The 21,113-nt window shown below is 37.4% G+C and overlaps 1 protein-coding gene across 21 annotated transcripts; it reads right to left on the bottom strand.

Moving 5' to 3' along the window:
* Positions 1-2,309: 2,309 nt before the first annotated feature.
* sh3bgr (SH3 domain binding glutamate-rich protein) lies at positions 2,310-20,833 on the bottom strand. Of its 21 annotated transcripts, none has more exons than XM_059330537.1 (11): positions 20,567-20,832; positions 18,039-18,224; positions 16,621-16,701; positions 14,697-14,786; positions 12,722-12,928; positions 11,221-11,253; positions 9,406-9,429; positions 8,964-8,990; positions 4,861-4,893; positions 3,924-3,984; positions 2,310-2,990 (listed from the first exon to the last, which is right to left on the bottom strand). In XM_059330537.1, the coding sequence occupies exons 1-10, from the start codon at positions 20,609-20,611 to the stop codon at positions 3,967-3,969; spliced, it is 744 nt and encodes a 247-aa protein (XP_059186520.1). In that variant the 5' UTR covers positions 20,612-20,832; the 3' UTR covers positions 2,310-2,990; positions 3,924-3,966. The 21 variants fall into 21 exon arrangements, 20 of the variants coding, with proteins under 20 accessions (XP_059186520.1, XP_059186519.1, XP_059186523.1 ...); XM_059330536.1 differs by lacking the exon at positions 8,964-8,990 and adding an exon at positions 5,938-5,964 and having other exon boundaries at positions 11,221-11,256; XM_059330540.1 differs by having other exon boundaries at positions 12,737-12,928; positions 20,567-20,831.
* Between the last annotated feature and the right edge of the window lie 280 nt (positions 20,834-21,113).

The raw sequence follows: 21,113 nt of genomic DNA on the forward strand, positions 1-21,113 counted from the left end.
TCAAATTAATGGATTTGGATACACTGGGTGATGTATTCTGGCAATATGATGTACGGCAGAAGGATAACTTTTAGCCAGTGGATTTTTATTTTATTTTATTTTATTTTATTTTATTCATTTATTTTTTTATTATTATTATTTATTTTTATTATTATTATTTTTTTTAATTATTATTTTTTTTGCGTTTCTGTGCATCCGCGGCTTTTCTGCGTTTCTGCGCATGCGCGTCCCTGCTCCGCTTCTGCGCATGCACTGCTTTTCTGGACAATGCACATGCGCCGAAACCGCGCATGCGCAGAAGCGAAAACGTCCGCGCATGCGCAGAAACGCAGAAAAGCCGCGCATGCGCAGAAGTGAACAAGCCCGCGCATGTGCAGACGCGGGAGAAAAAACCGCGCATGCGCAGAAGCGAAAAAAAAGCCGCGCATGCGCAGGAGCACAGCAGGGCCGCGCATGCGCAGAAATGCTGAAAAAAATAATAATAAAAATAAATAAATAAATAAATAATAATAATAATAATAATAATAATAAAAAATAATAAATAAATAAATGTAAAAAAAAAAAATAAATAAAAAAAAGTAAAGAAGTAAAAAAGACAGTGGTGTTCAAATCCTTCCAGTACAAGTACTAATACCACACTGTGAAATGACTCCACTCCGCTCATTTTAACTACCTAATAAACTTTTAAGTGGTTTAATTTATAAAAATGGGTAATCATTTTAAATGTATCATGTTTCTCATTTTAAATCTTGACCTGAAAAGTAAGTAAAGCTGTCAGCTAAATGTAGAAGAATAAAAAGTACAATATATGTCTCAAAATGTAGTGGAGTAGAAGTATAAAGTTACATAAAATGTACATAAAAGTACCTTACTTTCCACAATTGTTACCTGCCTCTTCTAACTTATACATATCAGTTAAGAGTCCTCCTTCAGAAACTGTATGAGGATTAAAGGGATAGTTTGTGCATTATTATACAAAACTTGGTACAACTATTGTCAATGCCCTCCTGAGGATGACCCTTTAAGTTTTTATTGATCAGCCCCTAGGTGGCACTGTGGTGGCAGTCTAATTTCATATTTGGTACCGTGGCCACACTATAACACTTAAGGCAATGAAATTCATAGGGGTGGTATAGACTGGCCCCTGTAACGCACACACCGACGGCAACCTCTCATTGAAAAATAAAAACTCAGTCAACCAAATAGTAAAGTGGTCTAGCAGACTGATTGGTGAGCCACAGCTCAACATGGAGACCTTGCACACAAAACAATTACAGCGCATTACTGGTTCAATTTTAAATGACAGTTCCCATCCATTGCACACAGAGTTTCAGCTCCTCCCCTCTGGGCGTAGGTTTACAATCCCTAGGTGTAGAACAAAAAGACACAAAAACAGTTTTGTCCCTGCTATGCTTTGCACAGGTGTTTATTTATTGTTGCTTTTATGTATGTTTTCACTATTTCTATATATACATTTTAAACTTTGTCTACGTTTTTTACAGCCAAAACAAGTTTTATTTTGTTTATTTTTCTGTCTTCTTTTTTTTTTTGCTATTCATATTTTAGTTCACATCAATATCTAAGTATAGTCTGGACCTCTAAGAACTTTTAATAATTTTTTCTTTTATTTTTTTATTTAACTTGCCATTTCTTAACTCCCACTGAATGATGTGTGATATGTGTAATCAGATCAGAAGGGGCTTTTTCAGCTGGAGGCTTAAAGAGACAGGAGCTACAACAGAGCTATTAAGACAAAGGGTGAATACATGTATATTACCCCAGACAGTAAGAAGAAAATAATATGTTTTTTTAACATTAAGGTAGGTAAACATTTTCCAGTAGAAACCCAAAAGAGACGTATTAAACTAATATGTTCCCTTTAAGTCTCAATGCCGTCACTGTCTGAGCTTATAAAGTTTTAAATCTTAAATGTGAGTCTTAGGCCAGTCAACTGCATGTCACATCTTATTTCTGACTCTCAATTTAAACAAAGAGTAAATTCCTCTTCCATCTTGGTAACTATCCATTAGTGGTCTGGTGTAGATTACAACCTATTGTATATTTAGCATGTTAACATCACTTTCATAGTATTGTACAGTTCCTACAATGCCTTGCTAAAATATATTTCTATGCTATCGTATTTCCCGTCCTCATTTCCTCAGGATCTCTCGAGACAACTCTGTCATTTGCTCCATTTTCCTGTTTGCCCTGCACTGCTCAGACTGCACAATGGCCAGTGATCTATAAATATGCCAACAAAAGGGTTAAAATAAAACAGAATAGAAGCACTGAGGGTTTTTTTTTTTACAAGTCTACTTTATTGCATTTTCAATTGCATCCAAGTCTTAGTAACAAGTTTCAACCTTCATTCAACAAAGTGCATTGATTAGACAGCAGTATTGGCAGAAGTAATTGTGGTGGTGGGGTAGTTCGCCGTTTTGCAGAATGTGCTGTTTTTTTTTCTCTTCTTCTCATGTGTAGAGCCATTCCAATGTGCCATTAGAATTCTTAGTTTGCATTTATACATTCACTTGACGGAGGGAGTCATTGGTAAAACTACTGATGAAAGAGCAGAACACATTAGAGAGTGAGTGAATCTTAACCAAAGGTATGCCACGGTAATACTTTTTGAAAAGGTCACTGCCTCTTTGTGTTAGAAAACTAGAATTTCTAAAAGTAAAACATGAGAAATATGTTTGAGTTTAACAAAATAACTGTTTTGCATTTTACAAAAGCTACTCATTAAAAACAAACTGACACCACTAGGCTACTCTGCGCATTTACATTATAGTATGTCTCTAAACGCAAAATATAAAAATTAAGTCAACATTGCAGTCAAAAGGGAAAGGAAGGGGGGGTTCCGGGCAAATGTGGGGTTGGGATGGCGCCTTCAAGCACATGGCCGACAGTTTCCAGTGGGGTCCAGTGTGGCCTTGGGGAGGGGTGAAGGGGGTCAAGCGTCAGGGGACGTAACAGGAGGCTCCTTCAGGCTGAAACACAAGGCGAACAGGAAGCAAAAAAAAAAAAAAACGAGGTCACACATTATCCATTTGTCTGTGGTGGCTGAGGGAGCCACCACCAACGCTCCGCCTGTGCCACCCAGCGTGCCCGCTCCACCGGAGGCACATCTGAAGCTCACTTAGCAGCTTCCTCTAACAAGGCGTGACAGGGGCTCGCAGGGGTTGGGAGACAGCTACAGGAGGAGGGAGACGAGCATTGCCGTTCCTTCAAAGCTCGCTCTGTGGCTCTTATTGCAGCGGGTCATAGATGCCTGACATGCAGAGAAGGACTAAAAGACGTGCTTTGAAGATTAGGATTATTATTATCATCATCACTATCATCATCACTGCCACTGCCTCAGAGGAACAAAAAAAAAAAGTGGGGTGTTTATGGTTCCAGATGATCCCCGGGCACTCTGTGTGCTCACTGGTGCTGTTTGCAGATAGACACAGTAGTGGCAGACAGTCTCTTTACTTGTAAATAGGCTGCTGCATTATTTTCTGTTATGTGACTGAACACCTTAACAGAAAACAAAAGACAACTCCATGCAAACATCAAGGTGAAGCAAGGAGAGTTGGTGCGATTTATGCATCTCATATGTAAAGGCGAGAACATTACATTGCAGTGAAAGCGATAAAACTGCTCCATAGGCACCATATACAATGTAGATAAAGCAGCGAGGTTGAGTAATTGTGTGTTATTATTGCGAGGCCTTTGATTTGATAGCAGGTTCAAATAGGAACACAGAAGCAAAACACAGTTTAATTAATCTGGTTACATAAATGCCAAATATATAAGCAACACCAAGGGGACCTATTCATGTTGTGGTAATGTTGACGACCAGTTCACATAATGTTTTACTGCCCTCCAGTGGTAAAGCAAAAGCACTGGAGCAAGACAGTGGAGAAAGTGTTGTGTTTTACCTGGATATCGCAGGTGAACATCAATGGCATCAACTGGCTTCAACTACTCAGCCTCTTCCTCCTGTTAAGAGAAATAGTCATATTAATAATTGCAAGAAAACAATGAAGCATGACATAGGATAAAAATCCAAGAGAATGTATTAAGCCTGTGAGGCCCACCACTGTGAAAATGCAGGATTTATTTTAAACTGTGTGTTAGTACCTATTCCTGACTGAATGGAGACAAAATTACATAATTATCCCACTGGCTGCTAAATTAAGTCAGTTTTATGAAAGAGCCTAGTTCTAACTTGATTTACTACCTCAGTGAATATTTTCCTAATGAGTTTATGGTCTCAATCATTAGTTTCAAGTCTTCTTCAGTACAGCATGATGTTCATTTAGTAAATTATGGTCCCATTTACAGTAAAACAGATGATAAAGCAGGGCATGCTATAGGAATTTTGTAGCGTTTTCTCCAAATCCTCCAAAAGAAAAAAGAAAAAGAAGGAAAAAAGGTGTTTTGAGTTGCTTTCTTATAGCATCTTAAGTCTTTAAAAACTCAAATAATTCAGTACAAATCAGTGCAGTCTTTGTTTCTTGTTGTTTCGGTGACCCAGGTCAGATCCATTGGGCAGGTGGGGCTTTAAGCTTAGTGGATTTAAGAAAAAAGATTATAGTTGGATCTGCTTAGTTTGTTGCGCAAATAAAAGCAGCGATGATTCCTCTGACAGATGGAATAAAAAACAGCCAAAAGCTTTCCTCTCTTTAAAAACAACTATCTTGTCTCGTCTCGCTCTCCACCTAGACTCATAACTCTTTATCAGTGAAAAATGTGCCTGAATTATCCAAATCTGTCCTCTTAATAACAGCGAAGCAAGATTTTCTGGAGGCATGTCAAGCACAGGCAGCAGTTCAGAAGTGGCAAAATGTATTTGAATCGTTGCTGTAATACTACCTGTGTTTCTTCCAAGTCTTCTTCTTCTTCTTCCTTTAACACGTATAAAAAAAGAAAGAGAAAACAAGGGTTGTGTGAAGTCATGGTCCGGGTGGCAGGAGGGTGAGAGGACTTCACGTGTTAGTGTTTGTAGAGAGGGGTGGGTTAAAAATGGAGAAGTAACCCGAGAGAGGCGTGGACGGTGGCAACAACAGCAGGGACGAGAGACACTAAGGAAACTAATGACCCACACGGTTCTGTATATCCTGAGATGACCTGGGTGAGACAAGAGTGGTGCTTAAGACGGTGCACCGTATAAGATGATGTGTATAAGTAATTATTTGTGGCTGAGAACTGCTCCTTGTTCATACAGTTCATGAAGTAAACAACAAGGTCACCAAGGGACAAAGGGAGTTGACATCGTTATCTATAATTAGATGGCATCCCTTGATTTCATCCTGTATCAATAGTATGTGCAAACACTATCACACAAACAGATCTAGAGGAACTGGAAATTAGGCAGCAGCTCATAATCCATATCTCTCTCTGTTTTTTTTCCTCCCAGTGTTGTAAAAATAAGAGGAGCTCCATCTCATCCGTCTTGTTTGGAACTTGTCACATTCACTTTGTTTTGTGGAGCTCTTGGCAAAAAAGAAAATAAATAATAAAAAAAGAGACGTGTCCCCCTGTCAGGTCAGAGTGTCCCAGCTCCGTGCAACAAAACCAAACATGTCTGAGTGATGCTCGTGTGCACGCAGGCAGAGTTGAACAACACAACAGAACTTTCCACCTGTTCTCAAGACATCCAAACAATGAAGTAAAGATGTCTTGGCAGACTCAGAGAGAATGTCTGAACAAATATCCTTTAATGCACACTGCAACACTGAACCAACAACAAATATTGCGTGGTGCCATTTTTTAAGTAACGCCCATTAGGGCTGAGTCACAATCCCACAGTGTGCACTGGACTGCATGACACAGTTGGATGGAGATAGTAGAAATGTTTGCAAACACCTGTAAAAACAGTCTTTGTGTGCAATTGGGTCGTGCAGAAAAATCCCAATAGGATTCACACCATGCAAATCAGGGGAAATATACCTCTTGTACTTCACCCTCTTCTTCTTCCTATGGAAGATGAAAGCATGTCGTATTTAGTGTGATAATGCCACAAAGAAGGGAAAATCAGTGTAATTTGGTACACGTTTGGTCCATAAACATTGTTACCACACTAAATCCACCTATGATTTAAGTCAAATATTGTCATATTCGTCATGCTGCACACCATCAGGCATCTCCATGGAAAATAAGTCCGTGCAGCACACAGAGAGAGACAAAAGAAAGAGGAAGGATAGAGGAAACCTCTAAAGTCTGTTAAGCCTAAAAAATACAAGACGCCACAAACCACAGAAACTACCTCAGTGCCTCGTTTGTCTTGCTCCTGCAAGAGATGGTGGGACAACAACAAAATAGATGGAGAGATAGAGAGGAAAGAAGGAAAAGCAAAGCAAAGCAAAGCAGTAAAGCATACGTGACAGAAGACCAGGCAGAGGTTGGAATGTCTCATTGAAGCAGCTCTTTTCACACAGCATTCAGACCAGGGACACTTTTCAAGCTGACGGTTTTAAACCCTGGGATCTATTATCTCTTGTGCCCCAATATATTAAAAAAGGTGCTCTGATGTCCTCAATTCAGTTTAACCCTCCTGTTATGTTAGTTTTTTTCAGGAACAGCAATAATCTGAGGCATGTTTTGTTATCCAAAAGTGTCAGAAACTAAAAATCCCAATAAACATTGTTTATATTTCATTAATAACTCCAATACTAACCAACCCAATCAATATTTAGTGCAATTGTGTTCTTTACCTCTCACAGATCATGGTTCAATGAGGATAATTCACTCGTTTTTCATAAAAAAAAATGCATGTTTACATTTTTTTATGCTTATTGGAAAGACCTTCATATAAAATACAATGGTTTTACATGACATTTCATTTTTTTTAATTTCATTTTACATTTTTTCTTTTTATGAAAAAATACTTTTAACTTTTTTTTTTTTTTTTTAAACTTTGAAATGGGTCAATTTGACCCGCAACATAAGAGGAGGGTTAAAATAATAAAAACTCCAATTTTGAAGCCACGGTTCTAGCTTGAAAGCATGAACAAGTAAAGTGCAGGATTTTACGCTTTAATGGCCATGAGATCACAAATTGTGGTTTAAATTAACATTTTTGTTTATTATAAACTTATTATAGGATCTGTATATATAGGGTGTGATCTATAGATCACACCCTTCCCAAAATGTATGCCATATACATTAATACAGCCAAAATGGTTATAAATAAATAAATTTAAAAAATTAAAAGCCAGAAATGTTTCCATGAGGCACAAGGGTTAAGTCTGAACTCTCTTCTCTTTTTTTTAACCCTGAGTTAAAAGCAATGCTGTGAGAAAAGCTGCTGAGTTGATCATGAGTGAGTCTTAACCAAGAAACCTTGTGCTCATAGCTTAATGTGCAGTGTGAGAAACAATGTGAGCAAGTGCATACGTCTGATTTCAGGAATGAAGTTGAGGGTCGGTCTTTCTATGTGTGCAAAAATAAGTTCACAAAGCACTCACAGCTGCTTCTGAAGCTAACTGCTGTGAGTACACTGTAATAACTGAAGGCGAGACAAGGACGTCGTCTGAGATTTTAGTGAGTAAGTTGAACTGAAACTGTAAAAGTGAGTAGGTCGCAAAATATATTTTAAAAATGTGAAAGAGGCACCTGTCCTAAGTGGAAATTCCATCCCTTTGTGTGAGTGTACTTTTCAGATGTATGTATGGGTTTGAGCTTGTGTGAATGCAAACAGGGATGCAGAAAAGGATGAATCCTTGAGAACATACTGTAAACTCATTGCACTACATACTAGAATGCAGCATTAAACTAATGTGATTTATGTAAGTGAAGGGACTGTAGCACCCAATAATGAAATCATTTCCAGAAAATGCAATAAAATGTACTATAATTTGCAGTTAATCTGATTGAAAATGTAATAAAATATCCTGACTGATATCATGAAAAGACACTGAAGATGAGTTAAAGCAGTGGTTTTACAGCTCTTTTGTTCAGACCCCCCTTAAAAACTAGAAAATCCATGATTGGATCCTTCCAGTGGTGGAATGTAACTAACTATTTTTTATTTACTCAAGTACTGTACTTAAGAATAGTACAATTTTGAGGTACTTGTACTTTACTTGAGCATTTCCATTTTATGAAACTTTATACTTCTACTTCACTACATTTAGAGGCAAATATTGTACTTTTTACTCCACTACATTTAGCTGACAGCTTTAGTTACTTTTTAGGTAGAGATTTAACATAAAAAACAAGATCAATACAAAGTGATTCAGTATGTTTTGTAATTTAACCTTATAGGAGTATATTAAATATTCAAATTTAGCCCTATAAGTCCAATAAAACATTTAGAATATATAAACCAATCTGAGCGGGAACATTTTGCATTAGGAGTACTTTTACTTTTGACACTTTAAGTACATTTTGATGCTGATCAATTTCTATTCTACAGAAAGCCTAGTTAGCATTTCTAAACATGAAATCAGTGTCAAATGTTGGTGTCTTAAGAAGGCTAACATTACACTTGCATTAGAAACAGTATTAGATAGTTTGCATTCTTGCAAAGAAAAAAAAGTATTCATTTTGGAGGGAGAGAAAATAGACCCACCTGAATTATATTACATTTTCAATCAGGTTAAGTGCAAATTGTATTACATTTCCGGGTGTTTTTACATTTTCAGGGAATTATAACTTGATATTACATTATTACCTCTTCAAAAAATAATCCTTATATTATCCTTATGACAAGCACTGAAGGTCATACTGCATATGTGAGTGGATAGAGACAATACACGCTTGAGGTTGCGAGCAAAACCCCTTGGTATGGCCAACAGTGTTGTCCTTAATCTTACATTAGATTCTGACTCTTTACTACTTGTTGGGACTACGTGTACTCGTGAACTAGTGAAAGAGAGAATTTGAAGGAATGCTCGATAGACTGGGAGGTGTCGAAGGAAGCAAGAAAGGAAACTGTGAAAGGCTAGGTTAAAAAAAATATCACATCAATCTACCTCAAGCTGCCGTAGCTCTTCTTCCTCCTAGAAGTAAATAACAGATAGCAGGTCAGCAGGCTGTGTGGGGAGCAAAAGAGCATCACAGGCATGCGCTATAGAAAAGTCTTCCAATTTAAAATGGAAATGTTATGGGGGCGGTTGAGGTTGTCAGGAAGCAGCTACAGAAACTGGGAAGAAATGAGGAACATGATGTTAGCAGAGAGAGAGAGAGGAGGAAATGGAACAAAGTGATGAAGAGAGAGCAGATAGAGGGGGAGATAAAGGTGAAGTGAGCAAATTAAAGAGTACACAGATGAGTGGGAACAGCAGACCAAGACCCCCCCACCCCTCTGTCCCACCCCCAGCCCAACCAGAGCAGCCTTCCCTGATCATCAAACCCACACTAGTGATGACTATACGGAGGAGCCGCAGAAATAGACGATCACCGACGCACAGTTACCTCTGACTGCAACTCCTCTTCCTCCTGGAGGGAGCAAACCAAGAGATGGACAAAAGGGCAAAGAAGGGGTCAAATGCCGTACAGTGCGTGCATGAGGAACAAGACTGTTGTGAAGACCAGCAGAAGGACCTCTGAAACGGATGCATCTACATGATGTGGGTCAAGCGATTTCAGTGGACTGGAACACAAACTGAAGAAATATGCCAATTCGTACATGCAGCTACCTGAAGTGTGTATCCTTAGATAAAACAGCCGTATGACTACAGGAACTCAATAAACCCCAAATTATTGGCAACGGGTAGGGATGGGCGATATATCGATATAAAAATCTATCAATATATTTTTAAATGTGATATGGAATTAGACCAGATCGCATACATCGATATATTTCAATTTTTTTTCTTTCTTTATATATAAATGGTGCCCTTACTAGGGTTTGTCATATTCAGTTATTTTTTAATGTTGGTCTCATATACATATATTTGTTTCAGAAAAAGATTGGCCTATTTAATTTCAGTGGCTATTTTTATTTTTATTTTTTTTTTATTTAAATGTGCACTTTATGATACTCCTGTTGTTATACGGTATTTATGTTCACTTAAATAAACGGTTTCAATAAAACTATTTGTGACATGTCATATTTGGCTTTGATTTTGACTGAACATTTGCTCTCACTTTTTCGATAAAAATATCGGGATATATATCGTATATCGATATTCAGCCTAAATATATCGGGATTTGACTTTTGGTCCGTATTGCCCAGCCTTAGTAATGGTACAAGTGCCAAACTCATAAGTTAAAAGCGGAATATTGAATTTATAAAATGCGTATATGATGCATTATAGTAAGAAAATATTCAGTTAAATCAGCCATCACTCCAAAATGTCTCCTTTTATATATTTGAGGCTGTTTGATGATCATGACATGCATTCCCACCACATGAGTCTGGTAAACTAGGGCTGAATATAAGTTATTAGGTTACAAAATAGGGGTAAAAAAAGAGGTTTTTAAGCATTTAAATGCTTCTGCACACTCAAAAGGATGCAAAAATAAAAAATCTTCCGCTGCCCATGAACAGAGAACGGGAGAAGTTACACTAAAACTGAGTCATACATTGCAAATACAGTACACAGTAATTTAAAGTCACAGTGGGTGCAGCTGATATGGCTGATTATCTGCTAACATACTTGACATTAGAGGTTGGGATTGGATCAACAATCAATAACTCACTGTATCATTATGAAAAGAAGATTGATAGATTGATTGAAGATATGTATGGGATATTGGATAGGAAGCAAGTCACTATTGTGAAATAATGACCTGCTCGCTGGACATTATTCTACTTAATACACCGCTGCTTACTGAAGAAATCAATAATTTCATACTAAATTATGATGTGACTGACTTCACTACATCTCCGCTAAATTCAGAACTGCATGCACAGCAACAGCAACATAGCAACAGTGTGTTATTCAGAAATATCACATCATAGAAAGCTGTAATTGACCAGAATTAAGTATTCAAAAAACTGTGAAACACAGTTCAACAAATCTCACATGTATATTGATTAAACACATGCTTGAGTAGCCTAAATAAGACATAGATAAATAATACCACTCATGTTAAAGGGGCAGGAGAAACTCTCATTTATAGATTATTCTTCTTCTTAAAACCAATGGTAAATAACAATCAGCCAAACTTCTACTTTGCAATATCAAAGATAACCTTGAGAAAATACTTTTCATATTAGTAACAATTATTTGGGACATTTTCAGATCACTGGCAGGCAGACATCAGTGTGTTCGATAAACCTACCTGTTCTTCTTCTTCTTCCTCCTCTGCTTGGGCCTGCTAACAGAAGCGATAAAATAGTATTAGAGAGATAGTATTAGATATGTGTGCATACAGTACAGACTAATCCCAACACGTAACACATACTGTATATTCATACTCAAAGACAGCAACATCCACAGATCAGGCTTATTGAACCAGACTAAGTGGAATGTTTGTAGGACCCTAAAGACACACCTTGACGAGGGCAGTTAAAAGTGACTGGGTGTGCAGTGGAATGCAGGATGGAAGACAAGTGGTAACAATGTCATCAGCAAAACATAAAGACACATGGAAGGAAATTTAAAAAAAAGACAGAAACCCATAAAAGGTTGTGGAAATACAATAGTGAAGAGGTTAAATGTCTGGTACTGAACATAGGTGGATTATGAGACAATGGGCCCCAGGCACAGACATGCAAAAGGTCCCACCAACTTCATAGTTGTTTTTTTTTTTGTTCCTTGTCTCTTTGTAGTTGTTACACATCTCTCTGTGGTTTTGTACCTCTTTGTAGTTGTTTTGTTTTGGTTTGGGGTCGTTTTGAGTCTCTTTGTAGTTGTTTTGTTTCTGTTTGGGGTCATTTTGAGTCTCTTTGTAGTTGTTTTGTTTCTGTTTGGGGTCATTTTGAGTCTCTTTGTAGTTGTTTTGTTTCTGTTTGGGGTCGTTTTGAGTCTCTTTGTAGTTGTTTTGTTTCTGTTTGGGGTCATTTTGAGTCTCTTTGTAGTTGTTTTGAGTCTCTATGTGGTAATTTGAAGTCTCTTTGTTGGTGTTTCATAGTCATTATACGTCTCTTTGTAGTTGTTATGTTCCTCTGTGGTAAATAGGATTCCCTTTTGTAGTTTTGTTTCTGTTTGGGGTCACTTTGAGTCTATTTGTAGTCATTTTGGGTCTCTTTGTGGTTGTTTTGAGTCTCTTTGTGTTTTTTAGTATCTTTGTTGGTGTTTCATGTTCATTTTGAGTCTGTGTAGTTGTTTTGAGTGTCTTTGTTGTAAGTTGTAGTCTCTGTTGGTGTTTCATGTTAATTTTGAGTCTCTTTGTAGTTGTTCTTAGTCTCTATGGTAAATATGATTGTCTTTGTAGTTGTCTGCTCTTTTTGTGTCTGTCTGTAGTTGTTTAATGTTTCCTTGCGGTCATTTTGAGACCATTTGTAGTTGTTTTGAGTCTCTTTGTGGTCATTTGTCATCAAGACACAGCTATCCATCCATGGTGCTGAATGAGGCGGTGAACAGGAACACTACACATATTTGGTTAATAAATAAATTAATCCAGAGACTTGACAGGGAGATTCAGTAGGACGACAGGCAAACCCTTAATGGGGAAGAAAAGGGCAACGTTAAAGGGAGAGTGGAGACGCTGAAGGGTGGAAAAACAGAGCATTCAAGGAATGATGGGAAGGTGGAGGAGAAGACATTCAATTCAAAGCATTCGAAGGACGGAGGGAGAGGCAAGACTACGAGAGGTTCGAATGTAGCTGAGTGGCAATTACTGTGTCTTCTGTGACCTCATCTGTTTCTTCCTCCTCTGCGGGGGCCTCGTCTCCTGCTGTTTCTCCTTCTGTGGCTTCATCATCTGCAGTCTCTCCTTCTGCTACATCCTCCTCCTCCGCCTTCTCGCCACCCTCACCTTCCTCCTCATCAGCCGCCTGCTCCTCCTCTCCGTGTGCATCCCCATTGCGCTCCTGCACTGGAACCTCCTTATTGTGAGGTGAAAACAACAACTGGTGATCAAGGGAAACAAACGATGTGATAAAAACAGAACTTAGAATATTAACAGCACAGTTGTTCAGGCACTGCTTCAAGAGCACAAAGACGGTCGGCTCATCAGATGGAGAGGTTCTAAGATGGTAGGTGTTAGTCAAACCTGTGAATGAAGTGGAGGAGGGGAAGAAGGAGCAGTTAAAGGGTGGAGATGCGTCAGTACTTCCTCTACAAAAATCAAAGGTTTGGAATGATGCATCATGGATTTGAGAAAGGCTGTTTGCAGCATGTGGGAATCAGTCAAGAAGAAATAGTTCAACACTTTTTTGTATGTGCAAGGCTATTGCAGATTAAAATCAATGAGGTATAATAGGTTAAGGTAGAGCTTTAGGGATGCTGGTAAGTGAATTTTGTTATCTGTTTTCCAGTCTTTGTGCTAAGCTAAGCTCTCGGGCCACTGGATGAAGCTTCATATTTACATTACAGACATGAGAGTGGCATATCATTTTTCATCTTACTCAGAAAATACGCGTTTTTTTGCCAAAAATGTTGTGCAGGAAAACGCACAGGGTGCAACAGAAGATGCACCTTAAATAAACTCAGTTTGCAGAACTGCATTATACGCTGTGGGACAGTCAAAGGAAGTCACAGAGCTCTTCAGTTGTGTTTATATATATATATATATATACATGTGTACATATTATATATCAGTTATGTACATATGCACACCTTGCACAGGCTAAATATATGACACATTTCTATGTGTATATTATTATTATTATTATTATTATTATTATATACTGTTGCTATCACTATTATTATTACTATATGCTGTTACTATGCTGATATTACTGTTATTACTATTATTATTATTATTATTATTATTATTGTATACTGTTTATACTGTTTAATAACAATAACACTACCATCATATCGTCAGTATCATTACTGCTATCTTGCCACTGCACCTTATTTACCTATTTATTTATCTTGTGTTTTTTTTAAGTGTCCTTGTCCTATTGTTATTTCTGTTATTTGTTTTTTCTACCTCAGTATTTTATTCCATTTTTTATTGTATTCAAATACTGGACTGCTATGACGATCTAATTTCCCTTCAGGGATGAATAAAGTATCTATCTCTATCATCTTTAGCTAACCATATAATCCAGAAAATCTTTAGTTACTTTAAATCCCAAAGCAGAAAGTAAGTGGAGTAAAATCTGGTTTATGATGAATGTTTGCTCATATCCTGTACTAACATTACCTAAATATTATTAGAATCTGGAATGCATAATTTTCAAGATTTTAATGTACAAAGTGAATGGACCAAAGAGGGTCTAATCTGTAATGTGATCAAACTGAAATGTATTAGAAAGTCACTGAAATCAAGAAGTATGCATTGAAACAAAACATCAATGTTTCATATCAAATCAAACATACTCAGCTTTGTAAAGAGCTAAGTGTACACAGGATTGTTGGAACATGATGCTTCACACCTCTGTGGCAGTCCGAACACAGTGATGCAATGTCACAGTGTTATAATGACAACTCAGTGTATTGTGTTAGTGTGAACTAAAAGTTCTCACTCATGCAAAACACAAAAAGATTAGTCAATGTGATGACTGGGAACGAGAGGAGGAGAGGAAATTAAGGGTCTGTTCAAGTCGACAGGTATGGACAGAAGTCACACTGGATGGAAAGGAAAAGGTGAGAGGGTGAAGGGAAACAAAACATGAGTGGAAATGAAAGTATCGACGACATTACTGTTGAATCATCTGGGTTCTCTTCTGCAGTAGTTTCCTCAGCATGGGTCCCGTTCTCCACTATGAGCGCCTTGTCGGCCTGTTCTGCTTCCTGTGTCGATAAAAGTGATCAGGTTTAACGTAAGTGTATAATACAGAATCTGGGGTCGAAATTAACTGGCTAGACCACCAGCTAGTAAGCTGTCAGCCACTTGTCAAATTAAACAGCTTTCCTAAAAAAATAAAATCTATTGTCTCCATTTCGACATGATTATTATTATAAGAAGGCTAGTATTAGGTTACATTTATATATGCTTTATCAGTTACATTATTTTATGATTATTATTGTGTGTAGAGCATTTAAAGCTTACAGCATGATTATGTTAGTTAAAGCATCTGGTTATTTACAGTATTCTGGATTCTTTAGTATTGAAATAGCAGCAGACTAATAAATCAGTTGGCCAACTAATCAGGCCAATTAATACTATTTTGACATAATCGGCATCTGACGATTGCTGCGATCACAACGCCAATTATTCATTTATTATAGTTCTTCACTGAGCCATCAGCAGGGAAGGCCACTACAATACATTGTTAACCTATTTATTATATTAACACAATAAAAAAACACAATTATGTTTATTTAATTGTGTTTATTTTTCTTTTCTTTTTTGTTCTGCTGCTATCTGCTGACAACAGATGTTGTTAAGTGCACCATAACTTTTTATTCATTATTTTTTGTTTTGTTTAATTTAACATTTTTTATTACCTGTGGACATATACAGTTGTGGGAAAAATATAAGACCACCCTTGTTTTCTCCTTGCTTTCTTGTTCATTTAATGCCTGGTACAACGAAAGGTACATTTGTTTGGACAAATATAATGATAGCAACAAAAATAGCTCATAAGAGTTTAATTTAAGTGCTGATATCTAGTCATTTTCCATGGTTTTCTTAATAATGACTTTGGTTATTATCAATCATTTTTCCATGACTGTATATTCATTATTATAATTTTTTATATTTTTTAAAAAGTGCACTGCAGACCTACAAAAGCAAACAGAGACAATACAGACAGTGTTACATAAATGTTCAGCAATTTTGTGTTTAAATTGTATTTAATGAGATACAACAAACAACGTGATATTGGCATTGTACACTGTTGCCCATAAAGTTGGAATAATTTCCTTTCGGACACAATCCTCTGTTAATTGTGGTTTCATTGTCATTATGATATGTTTGGAAGAGATTGATTGATAAAGTTTGACAAGATATTTACTTTATCTGCCAAGAATAAATCACATTGTCACAATCATTTCATGGAAAGAGGTAAAAAATAATAATATTTTATTCCAACTTTATGAGCAACAGTGTATATCGGCCACTGGTCGATCTGCTCTCGAAATATGAGCTACTGAAAAACCTGTATCGGTCGACAACAAGCTTGAAATAGCTTGTGCAGCATTCTGGATCTGGTTTAATTAGTTGTCCTGTCTTGTAAGCCCATGTGGGCTGCTGGTGGTCTGTATGCATGATACAATAATAAAAATATCATCCTATATAAAGGTTCTTGGCAGGTGTTTTTTTCAAGTCCTGTGCAGGGGTTTAAATTGTTTCATACTTTGATGGCTGCATGAATAATTCAGTTGCTGATCTTTTTGCCATTTTGCCCATGTTTTATTATTCCAGTGCTTAAATCCTAAAGAAATATCCTATCTGGCTGGTGTCCCATAATATTCACGACAAACAGCTCTAGGATATGATGTATGCAGAAAGCCAACACAGAATTTGTTGAACTTTAAAAATGCTAAAGAACAATATATTAGCTCTCTGATTAGACAAAAACACTGTTGATGCTGTCCCAATACAGCAGATTTACAGCCTGGCATAGGGGTGAAAGAAATGATATGACATTGTTTAGAAAAGAAGAAAATAAATAGTTCCAACCTTTGACCCAGGAGGTGGAGGCAGCCCTAGGAAGGCATACACAGCGTTGTCCTCTTTGGCATCGAAGAATGTCTCATAGTCCTGCATGAAAACACACAAATGTTTCACTTTATCTTCTATTTCTACTGACTCATTATGTGCACTTAGTGGAGCAGGTTTGTTCTGTGTCATTATGCTTATACATTAAATCATGCATGTTTTAACTAGAGGTGGGAATCAGCAGAGGCCCCACAATACGATTTTATCCCGATACTTGAGTCAAGATACGATATTATTGCAATTTTAAGCATTTTGCAACACGGTGAGTATTGTGACACAATATGTTGCGATTTAACTGTTTAACTGCATTTTGTGTCCTCAAAATTTAATTCAATCAAGAATTGTTTTGTCAAATAAGTGAAAATTCTCAGTCTATTCATCTCACTTCAGTCTTTTTATTTCTCCACAATGAGAGTCAAACCCACAGACTGACCAACAAAGTATTCAGTCAAGCTGAACTGAACTGATATCAAACATGTACAACGACAACAATTGCAGCATTTTCTCAAACTTTCTTCAACTTTAAGCTTCGCTGCTCTGAATTTTTTTTAATGAAACATAAAAAAAATGCCTTACTTTGCAGCGTTTTTTCGACAACTTCCTGACATGATATCTTAATCCATAATCGATATATTCCTTACATCTTCTAGTTTAATATGATACCAGTATCTCCAGGATATTCCTAAAAGAGAGCCAACTACGGCCTACAGGGAAAAAAAAGGTGAAAATACTGCCGGCCGTCCGAACGCTATATGTCGATACTTGGCAGCCATGAATCAATATAATATTGCCACGCAAATTTTTTCCCCCACCTCTAATTTTAACCCATATTAGAGTGTCTAGAGCAGGGGTCTCAAACTCAAATTACCTGGGGGCCGCTGGAGGCAGTATCAAAATGACCAAAAAAAGACACAAAATTACAGAAAAAGACAAAATGACTGAAAAAACACTACATTACGTTAAAAAAATTAAGTTAAAAAGACACAAAATGACCAAAAAAATACACAAAATGACCCAAAAAAATACACAAAGTGACCAAAAAGACAAAAAATGACAGAAAAAAAACTAAATTACTTAAAAAAGACACACAATTACCAAAAAAGACACACAATTACCAAAAAAGACACAAAATTATTAAAAAAGACAAAATTATTTAAAAAAAGACAAAATTACCCCAAAAACGTAATAAAAGGGACCTTCCACACACAACACAGTAAAGTGTCATTCATATAAAACTCACATTAAACTTTCATATGAAGGTGGGGGCCACAAAATATTGTGACGAGGGCCGCAATTGGCCCGCGGGCCGCGAGTTTGAGACAAATGGTCTAGAGCCTTACAGAGGAGCCTTTACTAGGAGAATGTCTTTGTGTGCTTACCCCACAGTAGCCTTCTTCATTGAAGATCTGTGGGGGCAGGGGGATGCCGTTGGCGGGCTTCTTCTCCTCAGGGACATTCTGCCTCATCCACATGCGGTTCTCCTCATTGCAGGCGATGTCCAGCTGAGCGTAATCCACCTTAAGAGCCTCCAGGAAGCCGACCACATCTTGCTGCTTCTTCTTGATCTGGGAAGCAGAGAAATTAGTAACACAAGTGAGTGTTACTCTTTGCTCGACCAAATAAACACATAAACTGGGGCTCAAACAATGACTTGATTGACATCAAATTCACTATTTGTGAAGTTATTTGTCAAGCACAAATGCAAATTATATCACTGCAGATTGGCTATCTTAATATTTTGGTCTGTAACTTTGACAGGAAATGTAATATGAAGACTTTGTAGACTTGACTGTAGACTTGAGTCACATGAGTTAGACACAAGTCAGAATACACAAATTTGATTACTAACTTTGATTACTTGACAAAATACTCGACTTGGACCTAAACACCACTGACTCGTGACTTCACTTGGACTTGAGCCTTTTGTCTTGAAAATTCTTGATACCTTCCCCTAAATCCAAAGATGTTAAACTAAGTTATTTTAAAAACCATGCCATGCATCAGTTCATTTCCTGAATCAACTTCCAGTAATGCTATTCATTCCCAGCATTCCCCAGAAATACTTTGTTTGAACAAATCTAAAAGCATCCAATCAAGTTGCAGGAGAAAACCATGAAGAACTGTTACATTCCTGAGGGCCAGTTGGAAAAAATGATAGCAAAGATGATTTAATTCATATACATGCAGTGGTCTAGCTTTAAAAGCATGAATGATTATTGTAAATGTTTTTATTATCAATCTGTTGTTGAACTGGCATTTTGACTAGACTAGAAACTCAAAATTTAGGACTTGAGAATGTCAGTCTTGACTTGGGACTTGACTGTAAAGACTTGAAACTTACTTGTGACTTGCAAAACAATGACTGCTCCCACCTCTGCAAATTAGTCAATTAAACTTACACAATTAAACGTCTGTTTTCTTCCAACGATCGCCAAAAATACATAGTTTATTGTATATAGAAACTGTAAAAACTGACAGTCTTTAAAGTTCCCATCAGAAAAAGCAACCACGGCGATACTTTAAATTGTAAAATTGATATTTCTGTCAAAATCACTTTATTCTATAAATCTTATTTAAAATGTTGCCAAAAATAAACCGTTTGGAATAACTAGGTCCTGTTTAAAACATTAAATTCTGCGCTCCTCAGCGACAATGTGAAGCCGTGATTGATTCCAATAAGACGAACGGTCACGTGACAAATATTTACTGAAAATCAGACAGTACTGCAGGCTGTTTACACAGAGCAGAGAGGACAGGACAGGGGAAGTAGAGTTTGTAAAAATGCAAATAGTTCAATATGTTTGACATGTGGATACCCAATTTGTTTTCCTATACTTGTGGGCACTTGGAAAGGTATTGTAAATATAAATTCCATTTTCAACCAATTTTCTTTTAACAATTTATCAGAGAAATTCAACCAGTTTTTTAAATTATTATTATTTATTTCATTCTAACTGTGTTAAATTGCACAAAGACATTATTTAACCGTTCACACTTCTAGCCATGATTGTGCTGATTCTGTAGCGGTGGAAAACTTATATATTGCAGTGAAATACAAGGCCACACTGAGTAAATGTAAAAAAACCGCATAAAAAGTGCCCTGAAACGGCTTGGGGTTCAGAGGGTTAATCAAAGAAAAAAAAGAATTGGGTTCTTCGATAATAATGTAAACACCTTGAAAACAAAGCACAAAACGGATATTACAAAAGAGCCGAATACTGTAATATAAAAAGTAGACTAGTGCATTCAGTCATCAACAGATTTTTACACATTTCTGAACACAATGGGTCCTTTCAGACATCCCAGGATACACTGGGGGGGAAGAAAGACAAACTTGGGACCTGCAAACATGCAAACAAAACCACTCTGCTGCTTTGGGACAACAGCACTTCCAACTGGGCCACCATGCCATTCCTGGTCCTAGTTGAAACTGCTTATGTAGCTTTGCCAAAAGTAGATCTACAAATTCACCCCTCCCTGCTGTGGTTCTCACCCCACATAGTGTTTCAACAGTTACCTCAAAGTGTATTTGATCACACATATTATGAAAAGGCTGTTTCTGTAGGGTAAAACCTCTACAAATACGTCACTATATTGGGGTTCGTGACATGAAAAGCTTTGGGAGCCCCTGTTCTAGAAATCTCTGCATGTGAATCACATAGTAGGCTATTGCAAAATAATTAACCTATATAAAGTATAATTGCTGCTGAAGCATAAAACTAAGCACACACCGAGTCACAAACATGTCAGTATACTTTACGTATTCGAAATCAACGGCAATGCGTGACATTAATTCCGAGGCTTGACGCAGAGTGAGTGAAAGTCCTGATCGGTTTAAGGCATAAGGACTTAACAACCGGGAAAGTTGTATCTAATGACAAATCAGTCGCACAGGCTGAATGCTTACCGCAGTGGATCCCGATGAAGTGGCGAGAAATACTTTGATAACCATTTTGTTACAATATATTTCGTAGAGTAGCCTGTGCAACAAGTAGGCTCTTAAAGGAGCAGGCGGCCTCCTCTATTATTAGAGCTCACCCAGGACGGAGACATAGCACTGAGATCACACACATACACACACACTGCTGAGGTTATTTTAGTCCCCGGGATCCATTAGTGCGGGATTGGCGGGTTGGCCCCTAGGGGCGCAGCACCACACGGACTGATTGGCAACTTCAGCTGTCTGTCGGCGCAGGGGACAGTGAAGTTTGTCTCCAGCTCCTGACCAAGTGCATATATGGACAGAAATAGCACTGACCAGCACTGTAGGCTGTCAGCCTCTGGTGTCCAAACACAGGACCTCGGGCCTGTTTAGGGTCATGAAAAGCGGACAAACATATGCTAGTTCATATAGGCCTATAACCTGTATTTGTTGTGGTGAAAGAACTATGAAGATAATTTAACCCTCTGGAGTCCATCTATTTATTGAAAATACATGTTTTATTTACAGTAAT

Source organism: Centropristis striata, chromosome 4 (assembly GCF_030273125.1).
Source record: "Centropristis striata isolate RG_2023a ecotype Rhode Island chromosome 4, C.striata_1.0, whole genome shotgun sequence".
In the NCBI taxonomy this organism is placed as follows: domain Eukaryota; kingdom Metazoa; phylum Chordata; class Actinopteri; order Perciformes; family Serranidae; genus Centropristis; species Centropristis striata.